At 37.9% G+C, this 11,693-nt stretch overlaps 1 protein-coding gene across 5 annotated transcripts; it reads right to left on the bottom strand.

The window, feature by feature from the left end:
• Nucleotides 1-5,609: 5,609 nt before the first annotated feature.
• On the bottom strand, nt 5,610-11,334 carry LOC122014379. Of its 5 annotated transcripts, XR_006120658.1 has the most exons (4): nt 10,916-11,334; nt 10,781-10,815; nt 5,739-5,856; nt 5,610-5,667 (listed from the first exon to the last, which is right to left on the bottom strand). XR_006120658.1 is itself a non-coding variant. In XM_042570601.1 (3 exons), the coding sequence occupies exons 1-3, from the start codon at nt 11,109-11,111 to the stop codon at nt 5,821-5,823; spliced, it is 267 nt and encodes an 88-aa protein (XP_042426535.1). In that variant the 5' UTR covers nt 11,112-11,334; the 3' UTR covers nt 5,660-5,820. The 5 variants fall into 5 exon arrangements, 3 of the variants coding, with proteins under 3 accessions (XP_042426535.1, XP_042426534.1, XP_042426533.1); XM_042570601.1 differs by having other exon boundaries at nt 5,660-5,856; XM_042570600.1 differs by lacking the exons at nt 5,610-5,667; nt 5,739-5,856 and adding an exon at nt 8,058-8,377.
• Nucleotides 11,335-11,693: the final 359 nt, after the last annotated feature.

The raw sequence follows: 11,693 nt of genomic DNA, 5'->3' as shown, positions 1-11,693 counted from the left end.
AAAAAAATTTCTAAGTCAAGTGAATGAACTTTTAGAATTTTCCAGAAGAAAATTTCTAACCCAAAAAAATTAAGTTAGAATTTAAAAAAAAAAATTCTAAGGAATTTTTGTTTATTTTAACAAATATTTGATAAACTTTTAAAGCATTATTTAATTTTTGTTTAATGCTTTTTCAGAAAGTTAATTAAACATTTTCTTTCAATATTTTAGCTTCCAGGTCGTGGCGAGGCACTAGGCCTTCTTGGTTATTGGAGCAACAACCACTTCTTTAGACAAAGCTTCCATAAAGAATTTCAATGTTTAATTTTCTCATTGTAAGATTTTAATTTTTGAAAAATTAATTAAGCACAGATTTTGGAACCCAATAGAGGTTCCTACCTACAGGGTTATTCAGATACTTAGGGGGTACATAATTTTTGGGTATTCTTCTAAGTTGACACTGATGGTTTCTAATGTACCAGTTCAATTTTCCATAAACTTTAATTTTTGAATTTGGAAATCTATTTAAACATGTATTATTTCTTAACTTCTCAATTTCTAATTTTAGATTTTTATTTTCAGATTTTAAATTTTCATTTTCTTTTTCTAATTGATCTAATTCTTTAGACAAAGCTTTAATAAACTCAAAAGACTGTTTAGAGTTTAGGGAACGTACCTTACTTACCTCATCTTGCGATGCTCCCCCTTCATCATTGCTTTCTCCTTCTGATGTTCCTCCCCCTTCATCTATGCTCATTTCTGAGTTGGATGTTTCTTCTAGATGATGGTTGGTCATCAGTGCTAGTCCCGAGAATTCTTCGACTTCGGAGTCGGAGGACGAGGAATCATCCCACGTGGCCTTTAGATTGTGTTTGGGTCGAGTGGGCTTCTTGCTCCTTTCCTTACTTTTGCTCTTCAGTTTTGGACAGTCATCTTTGATATGTCCTTCTTCGTTGCAATTGTAGCAACGAACCACCCTTTTCTTTCGCTGGAGCTTTTTCGACTGCAATCTAAATTTGTTAGAATTTACAAATTTATTAAACCGTCTTACCAGTAATGTCGCTTCAGATTCGTCGATCGAAGCTTCGGAATCGGGATCGTCCCTCCTTGCTTGTAGGGCGACGTCGAGGTTTGACTTCACTACTTCTTTAGGCTCTGCAATCCGAGACTCGTGAAGTTCAAAGGTAGAAAACAAACTTTCTAAGGTACTTACCTCAAGGTCCTTAGAGATGTAGTAAGCATCTACTAAGGACGCCCATTCCGGAGTCCTCGGGAAAGCGTTGAGCGCGTATCGGATGGAGTCTCGGTTCGTTACCGTTTCGCCGAGATTCGTCAGTTGCGTTATCAGCTCCTTGATCCGTGCTTGGAGTTGCGCTACCTTCTCGCCGGTGTTCATTCGGAGATTCATTAGTTGTGTTCGAAGAATGTCGCGCCTCGCTAGCTTTGCTTCCGAGGTGCCTTCGTGGAGCTCTAGGAATTTCTCCCAGAGGTCTTTTGCGGAGTCGTAGCTTCCGATCCGACTTACCTCTTGGGGGGGAAGAACGCTGAGCAAGTGAAACTCAGCTTTTCCGTTCGCCACAAAATCCGCCTGCTCCTTCTTCGTCCATTGGAACTCTTCTTTGTCTTTAGGAGTTGAAAAACCGTATTTCATTGTTAGTAAGATATCGAACTCGGTTTTGAAGAATACCTCCATTTTTCGCTTCCATGTAGCGAAATCTCCGTCGAACTTCGGGGGATGGATGTTCGCGTCGGCCATTGTCTTGATCGTAGTGCTTCAGTTGGCGGTTAGTCCTTCTGAGACGATCAGGCTCTGATACCACTTGTTGGTGCAGCGGAGACCGACAAAAGGGGGGGTGAATTGCTGAAAACAAAAAGTAACTATACCCTCCTCGTACTTTCAACTCAGTTAGTGCAATAGTTAACAAAATAATAAAACAGTAAAAGAAAGACACAGAAGAATTAACCTGGTTACAATCAAGGAGGTTGTTAATCCAGGGCAATAGAAGCGCACTAAAAGGTACTCTCCTTTGCTAAAGGCGGAGAAGCCTTTTACACTTTCAAAAGCTCAGAACTATTGCTAGGAAGCACTACAGATTGAATGCTTGAGTTGTTCTCTAATTCCTAGCTCCAGGGGCCTTTAAATAGCCTCTGGAAATTCTATCCCGAGGGTCCAAGGCGCCTCCAACAAGGTTCAAGGCGCCTCCACAGCTCGGTCAGCGGATAGAACTCTATCCGAACGCAAACGGTCATTTTGACCTGTTGAACGCGCCTCCAATCAGGCTGAAGGCGCCTTCAACCTGGTTGAAGGCGCCTTCAAGCTGGAGGCACCTCCAGTCAGGTTGGAGGCGCCTCCAAGCTGGCAGTTCAGCTCTTTTGACTTCGTTTCCAGCTTGTTGCGATTTTCGATGCTCCGATCTTTTGGGTGATTGTGGCCAACCGAAATAGGGCTCACCCGAACCCAATTTTCGGCCTTCCTCGATCAGCCTTCCGTCCCGGCTTAACGTCCCTCGAACGCCGCGCACGTTCTTCACGCCCACCGGAGTACTCTTCCGTAGCTCTCTCGTCCTTCGGACGCACAGAGCCCGTCGGCTCCCTTCCCGTGCCGTCCTTCTCGCTAGCTGCGTCTTCCGCTCGACTTCCTGTGCTTCTAAGCTCCTGCACACTCAGACACAGGGATCAAATACAACGCAGGACCTAACCAACTTGGTTGATCACATCAAAACTACCATGAGGTTCAACAATCTCCCCTTTTTGATGTGCATCAACCCAAGTTCAAGTTAGGGACAACATAGACATAAATAGTAATTTTAAAGGTAAATTACTAAACTGACAAGTTAAACATAATTTTTGCAATTAGTAAAATTTTAACACTTTTTTTTTTAAAAAAATAAATTTTAAGTTTTCTCTAACTCCCCCTAAACTTGTACTTTTCTCTCCCCCTTTGATCACAGCAAAAATGGGGTCTTAAGAATATTCAAGTAAGATTGAAGTTTTTTGAAAATTTTCTAAGTTAAAAATGAATTTTTGAAAAAAAAAATTGCTAAGTTAAAATAAATTTTCAAAAAAATTTTCTAAGTATAAAAAATCCTAAGTAAATATTAAAATGTTCCCAAAAAAAATTTCTAAGTCAAGTGAATGAACTTTTAGAATTTTCCAGAAGAAAAATTCTAACCCAAAAAAATTAAGTTAGAATTTTAAAAAAAAAAATCTAAGGAATATTTGTTTATTTTAACAAATATTTGATAAACTTTCAAAGCATTATTTAATTTTTGTTTAATGCTTTTTCAGAAAGTTAATTAAATATTTTCTTTCAATATTTTAGCTTCCAGGTCGTGGCGAGGCACTAGGCCTTCTTGGTTATTGGAGCAACAACCACTTCCTTAGACAAAGCTTCCATAAAGAATTTCAATGTTTAATTTTCTCATTGTAAGATTTTAATTTTTGAAAAATTAATTAAGCACAGATTTTGGAACCCAATAGAGGTTCCTACCTACAGGGTTATTCAGATACTTAGGGGGTACATAATTTTTGGGTATTCTTCTAAGTTGACACTGATGGTTTCTAATGTACCAGTTCAATTTTCCATAAACTTTAATTTTTGAATTTGGAAATCTATTTAAACATGTATTATTTCTTAACTTCTCAATTTCTAATTTTAGATTTTTATTTTCAAATTTTAAATTTTCATTTTCTTTTTCTAATTGATCTAATTCTTTAGACAAAGCTTTAATAAACTCAAAAGACTGTTTAGAGTTTAGGGAACATACCTTACTTACCTCATCTTGCGATGCTCCCCCTTCATCATTGCTTTCTCCTTCTGATGTTCCTCCCCCTTCATCTATGCTCATTTCTGAGCTGGATGTTTCTTCTAGCTGATGGTTGGTCATCAGTGCTAGTCCCGAGAATTCTTCGACTTCGGAGTCGGAGGACGACGAATCATCCCACGTGGCCTTTAGATTGTGTTTGGGTCGAGTGGGCTTCTTGCTCCTTTCCTTACTTTTTCTCTTCAGTTTTGGACAGTCATCTTTGATATGTCCTTCTTCGTTGCAATTGTAGCAACGAACCACCCTTTTCTTTCGCTGGAGCTTTTTGGACTGCAATCTAAATTTGTTAGAATTTACAAATTTATTAAACCGTCTTACCAGTAATGTCGCTTCAGATTCGTCGATCGAAGCTTCGGAATCGGGATCGTCCCTCCTTGCTTGTAGGGCGACGTCGAGGTTTGACTTCACTACTTCTTTAGGCTCTACAATCCGAGACTCGTGAAGTTCAAAGGTAGAAAACAAACTTTCTAAGGTACTTACCTCAAGGTCCTTAGAGATGTAGTAAGCATCTACTAAGGACGCCCATTCCGGAGTCCTCGGGAAGGCGTTGAGCGTGTATCGGATGGAGTCTCGGTTCGTTACCGTTTCGCCGAGATTCGTCAGTTGCGTTATCAGCTCCTTGATCCGTGCTTGGAGTTGCGCTACCTTCTCGCCGGTGTTCATTCGGAGATTCATTAGTTGTGTTCGAAGAATGTCGCGCCTCGCTAGCTTTGCTTCCGAGGTGCCTTCGTGGAGCTCTAGGAATTTCTCCCAGAGGTCTTTTGCGGAGTCGTAGCTTCCGATCCGACTTACCTCTTGGGGGGGAAGAACGCTGAGCAAGTGAAACTCAGCTTTTCCGTTCGCCACAAAATCCGCCTGCTCCTTCTTCGTCCATTGGAACTCTTCTTTGTCTTTTGGAGTTGAAAAACCGTATTTCATTGTTAGTAAGATATCGAACTCGGTTTTGAAGAATACCTCCATTTTTCGCTTCCATGTAGCGAAATCTCCGTCGAACTTCGGGGGATGGATGTTCGCGTCGGCCATTTTCATGATCGTAGTGCTTCAGTTGGCGGTTAGTACTTCTGAGGCGATCAGGCTCTGATACCACTTGTTGGTGCAGCGGAGACCGACAAGAGGGGGAGGTGAATTGCTGAAAACAAAAAGTAACTATACCCTCCTCGTACTTTCAACTCAGTTAGTGCAATAGTTAACAAAAGAATAAAATAGTAAAAGAAAGACACAGAAGAATTAACCTGGTTACAACCAAGGAGGTTGTTAATCCAGGGCAATAGAAGCGCACTAAAAGAAACTCTCCTTTGCTGAAGGCGGAGAAGCCTTTTACACTTTCAAAAGCTCAGAACTATTGGTAGGAAACACTACAGATTGAATGCTTGAGTTGTTCTCTAATTCCTAGCTCCATGGGCCTTTAAATAACCTCTGGAAATTCTATCCCGAGGGTCCAAGGCGCCTCCAACAAGGTTCAAGGCGCCTCCACAGCTCGGTCAGCGGATAGAACTCTATCCGAACGCAAACGGTCATTTTGACTTGTTGAAGGCGCCTCCAGTCAGGTTGGAGGCGCCTCCAAGCTGGCCGCTCATCTCTTTTGACTTCGTTTCCAGCTTGTTGCGACTTCCGATGCTCCGATCTTTTGGGTGATTGTGGCCAACCGAAATAGGGCTCACCCGAACCCAATTTTCGGCCTTCCTCGATCAGCCTTCCGTCCCGGCTTAACGTCCCTCGAACGCCGCGCACGCTCTTCATGCCCACCGGAGTACTCTTCCGCAGCTCTCTCGTCCTTCGGACGCACCGAGCCCGTCGGCTCCCTTCCCGTGCCGTCCTTCTCGCTAGCTGCGTCTTCCGCTCGACTTCCTGTTCTCCTAAGCTCCTGCACACTCAGACACAGGGATCAAATACAACGCAGGACCTAACCAACTTGGTTGATCACATCAAAACTACCATGGGGTTCAACAGATATCAGGTCCTCCAGACCTATCTGGGCTTCTCACCAACTATCAGGTCCAACAAACCCAGCTAGATTTTAGCCTGGTGTCAGGTCCTCCAGATCCACCATGTCCTGCACACTTGGTAAGAACATTAGATCACACAAAACTTAACTTTTAACCATTTGTCATTTATCAAAACATAAATTTGACCATTGGTGCCAACCATACTAACACAATTATCATCCAAAATCTTAGAATTAAAGCAAGAAAGAAATTTATGTTGAAGTTTCAAAGGAAATAATCAATTTTGAGACATCTTTACCATAGTTATCAACTTTCCTTTTTCATCTGTGATGGTACAACACTCCTGAATAATGCATATTTTATGACCCTTTTCTAATAATTGTCCTATACTTAATAAGTTTTTGGTAAAGTTCAAGAACATAAAATACATCAGATATAAAATTTTAGGAAACATTTTTCAACTGAATATAAATTTTATCTTTTCCCAAAATCGATAGTTTTTGTCTTATTTCCAAAAGTAACTTTTGACATTCATCTAACTCCTAAAATAACTCTTTTCTTCCACACATATAGTCACTGCATCCCATATCCAAAAATCATATGTTCTCATCTGTAGGTAAAATGTTACTAGCCAAAAGTAAAGTTTCAGTCTCATTAGAGTTCTCACCATAATTTTCAGTAATATTTGCCTGATTATCACGATTGTTAAATTTCGTGTATCTACAATCTTGTGACCATATTTTTCACAATTAAAGTAGAGAAAAGGAAACTTATCTTGCTTGACATTACCTCCACCTCTTCCTTGATTTGAGTAATTACCTTGTCCTCTTCCTCTATAGGATCCTCCTTTTCTTTGACTAGAGTCTATCATGTTAAGAGTAACCTAACTCTTCAAAGTTTCTTCATTTGCTACTGTTTCTATCTTTGCGTCGATTCTGTCAATATGATTTTCTATCATACCTGTTAATTCTGCAATTGTCAACAATTATGTATCCTGTGATTCTTGAATTGATTATACTTCAATGGTATAGTTCAAAGAACTTTCTCAACTACGGTGTCATTTCCAATTTTATCTCCATATAATCTCATTTTATTGACAAGATGAATAAGACATTATTGTTTCTATGTTCAACTTTGATACTATGTTATTCTATGTCATATTAGAGTCACCGTATATTTCACCTAATGCATGTACTCCTACCTTCTCCTTAAATATATTTTGTTTCCCATCCTTTAACTTCCACTACTTAATTCTAGAAGTCGTATATATTTTTTTCTATTGATGCAAAATATGTTTAAGGCATATATCCAACACTACTAACCTATGTTGAGTAGTTAAGCTTTCACCAGGGATGACCTTGCAATCTTTATAAATCTTTCTATTCTTCTTCCTAACAACTTGCGATTTATTATTCCCACTTTGAACGTGATTAAGTATTTTTTCTCTTTTCTTAAAAATGTATTAGCTAATATAAGGTCATATGCTATCGCAAAATCTAATATAATTTTTTCTTCTTTATTTCTTATTTCAAACTCATAACTCCTATATACCCTCTCATATTTCTTATTTTTCATTCTAATATGCCCATTTAGATCACATTCTATTAAAATCATTTCATTTGGTAGAATATTTTATAATACTTCATTTAAGTCGTCCAAAAATCTTAATTTGGTAGCTTCTTCTAATCCTACTGCGGTGCATATATATTAATATGTTAATCATTTCTTTCATCACTATTATTCTAAGGAATATAATTCTATTCCATTTTCTAACTACTCCTACAACTTCATCCTTTAACGAACTATTTACAACAATACCCACTCCATTTCTTGTTTTATTCTTTTCTATATACCATAGTTTAAAAGTCGAGTTCTCCGTCAATGTATAACCTTCATATCAACTGCAACTTTGATTTTTGTGCTCGATCAACTCCTTTGTATGACAATTTTAAGATGCCCCACGCCTCCTTTGTTGTCTTAGCATTTGCTATCATGCTAAAAATTGAATAATCTATTCCTTGATGAATTTGTCCCAATGCGAGTTGATCTTGACGTTGAGAGTTCGCATTAGGTCCTTCTAAAAGACCTAGATCAATAGAACTCTAAAGATTTTGAGATTTCAAATGTGTAGATATCATTATCTGTCAATAATTATAATCGAGCTTCCCATTTAATTTGGGATTGGACCAAATAACATTAAAATTGTTTGTCATATTTTACTGTTAGAAAAATAATTCGAGCTAGAATATACTTGACTTTGATACTAAACTGATAGAAATAACTAATTTAAAGAAGGGATAAAATAAACTTAAGTATTGGAAAACAATCTTAATTACTTATTATTGATGATGTACCAAAAACTTAATTAAACCTTATGTTATACATGCCTTTATATAGAAGTAGCAGCCCCTAGGAAATAATGCAGCTGAAAGGTGTCAAATTATCATCCAGATAGTCGTGGTTCGATCTTCAGCTACAACGTATTTGTAAGAATTTTTCTCCAAATAGGGCGTGCAAGTATTGGATGCTAGACTTCTGGATCGCCCACCGCGAATATTTTCTGATTTACTTTGATGACTAATAGAAAACTTCTATAGAATCAGACTGATCATCCAGGTTCGGTATTACCTGATTCAAAATTTTTCTTTATAAAGAAGTAGGAATGAAAATCGATCCTAAAATATCACTTCTTAATCTAACCACAATTATACATCTATTCAAAATGTATCCAAGAAATAAGGATCTATTCTATCATGAATTTTACTTGATTTAATTAATATAACAGCAATATCTATGCAGTGTAACAAAGATGATTACGCTCATCCCAGATACTTCTAGTTTGTCCTCAGATTACGGGAAGAGAAGTAAATCTCATGATTAATTTATACCCGACCTCTAAATGGATGGAAAGAATTGTGTAAATTAATTCCTATCTTATTATAATAAATAATAAATGTACCATCCTTTAATCAATCAGACACTCTAGTGGACGATAGCAATGTCTCTTTAGTTTGATTGTATGAAACATGTTAAAGAAGCCTAATTTATTAACAAGACTCGTAAATAATTTATGAGTAAATTTATTTAAATCTATCATATGAATGTTTCATCTTGATAAAAAAATTTAATTAAATAAATAATAATAAATAAATTTTATTTAAACATTGACTCACTTCGACTATGCCTGGTCTCGAGTCTTGACTCTTGACTCTTGACTCTTGACTCTTGAGCACAATCACCTAGCAGCAAATGCAATCTTTTTTTCGCCTCATTTTAAAATTAAACGCTGTGTATATACACGTTAATGCGACAGAGTATAAAATACAGTATGGTTGATGTCTTCGATCTCAATCTTGTACACTCCCGATCTAAGCGACGAAGAGTAGGAGGATGCAGAAGCAGTCACGGCACGTAGAGGCGGCCGCGGCATCGGCATCGCCAGGCCTCCGGGTAGTACTCGGCGGCGTCCGCCTGCTGCTGTTGCCACGGCGGCACCGAGACATGCACCGGGTAGCAAGGGGTGCACGTGCCGCACCTGGACGTACACCGCGGCGGCCGCGACCCCGGCTCTATCAACAGACGACCCCTCCTCCGCCATCCTCCTGCTACATCCAGCCCCGGTCCTAACAATCAGGAGGCCCGGGGCGAAACAATCAAAATAGACCCTTAATTTTTTTTTCATAAAGTAAAAATTATTTATAATGACTTCTTTTAGTTTTTCTAGATGCAAAATCATCTATAATATTATTAATTTCAAGATTTTCTAAAATCTTTTTTTCAATAGATAAAATTGTTAATCCATGCAATCTCTTTGTCATATTATTGATCTCATGTATATTCTTAACAATTTTAATTTCGAGAAACTCCTTTCAGTTGATCTTACGGTAACAGACATAGTTAACAATATTTTCTAAGCAATTGCAACATTTGGATAACAATCTATATTTTTCATAAAATTAAAAATATCAATTGCTGACATTATCTCATTTGGTAAAGTTACTTGTAATATTTTTAATTCCGTAAACAAATCATCTAACTCAACATCTAATAAATTTTCATGCTTAAAAGTGGATGTTAATACAATATTTTCTCAACTCATTATTATCTAATAATTTTAATGTTTTAGAATCAAACAAAAAATCAAATATATTTTCAAATATTATCATTTCACCAAATGTTTTTATTACAATAATTGTAAAACTATAATTTAAATAAACTAAATAAAACTATAATTTAAATCAATTAAAATAATTATACTTGAATGAAAAAGATGAGTAGATCTGTAGATGACAGTCCGCAACCGTCGCAACTCGCAAACCTCTGCACCGTAAGCTCAAAACCTCCAGGAGCAACGTGTCAGAGGTGGTGGTGTAGCTGTGTAAAGAAGTGGCAAAGTCACAGCCTCGCTGTGATGCCGTCGCGATCTCATAGAGTCGCTAGTAGAAAAGAGAGCAAATAAAAATCGGATAATAGTTTACCAAACCTAATTCTTAAAACAATTAATATATATATATATATATATATATATATATATATAAAAGTTAAAAGTTGTGGGCCCTCCAAAAATTTTAGGTTGTGCGGCGGCGAAAGACAAATGCAACAGTGAAAATTTATAAAACTTAGTTTTTAAAATAATTAATATATATATATATATATATATATATATATATATATATATATATATATATATATATATTATATAAATATTTAATATTTATGGGCCCTCCCAAAGTTGGGGCCCTGGGCAATCGCCCAGGATGGCCCTGCCTCTGGGCCGGGCCTGGCTACATCCGCCGCCGCCTGCGCACGACAGCGAAGAGAGAGGTCAGGTTTGCTTCAGACATGGGAAAAAAAAAAAGAACAGGCGTATTTTAGAACGAAAGGGAACGATTTCTTTAATATGCGCCTTCAAGCAGGACGGTGAAGTATTTTTTTTAATTAAACGCATAATTCAGGAAAACAGAGACTCAAATAGAAATTATCGAGTAATTAATCTTGGTTATGATGGAAAACACAGGATCAAAATCTCACCTTATAATTGGAATGTCTTCTCCAGCTTGAGGCCTCTGCAATGGGGAACAGGAACTCAAAATGATCAGAGAACTCTTGCTCAACTTTCACTCATCCGAACCTTAAAACAGTGATTGTAACTTGGAGTTTGCTCACCTGAAGGAGCAGAATTAACTCCGCTGTGTCCTTCTGCGAAATTGAAAAGAGAGAAGACACAAAACGAAAGACAGCATAAAAGAGCCACCTTTAACGCCATCACTCGTTTAGAACTCCCTCTCCACCCCATGGATGACAAGTGGCTCTCGGAAACCCCAGAAGAACAGAGAAGAGGAGCTGTGAAATCTAGACACATTTATAGCTGCATCATTACGGGCAATATCTGGCTCTTGGCAATTGCAAACATACGAAGGATGTCAAGCTAGTCTTAAAATGTTCTCAGGAGATGGGGCAGATCTCACGGGTTCTTGAGCTGCAGAACAGCTCTCAACTGGTAATGAAGACAAACAGTAGAGTCTGGACAAAGTAGCTTATAACTGGAGCTTGCATCAAATCGTCCACCTCCAACTATAAGCATTAATAAGATTTATATCCTATTCCTGCTTTATTTATTTGTTTGTTTATTTATTTATTTTCCTTTCCAGTTTCTGCCTCCTACTTTGACAGAAACAGAGAAAATGTAGGAGAAGGAGACAGCTACTGCCTGCTGCTGCTGTTGAGCTATTCGGTGAAATAGATAAGATTCGGATTCTCCACATGCGCGCCTACTGTTGGCCAGTCGCAAGCACCAATCAAAGAGCCGAATGTGTTCTTCTTCAATAATGAAGCTTTGAATCATAATTAAAGGCCATCGAGTTAAGTCTTGAAAAACTCAGAGATGCGATTGCATGTTCCATCGGATAGCAACCTTAAAGCTCCAGATGAAATAATGGCTGCC

The sequence above is a fragment of the Zingiber officinale genome, chromosome 8B (assembly GCF_018446385.1).
Source record: "Zingiber officinale cultivar Zhangliang chromosome 8B, Zo_v1.1, whole genome shotgun sequence".
In the NCBI taxonomy this organism is placed as follows: domain Eukaryota; kingdom Viridiplantae; phylum Streptophyta; class Magnoliopsida; order Zingiberales; family Zingiberaceae; genus Zingiber; species Zingiber officinale.
This window is presented reverse-complemented; position numbering and strand designations above follow the sequence as displayed.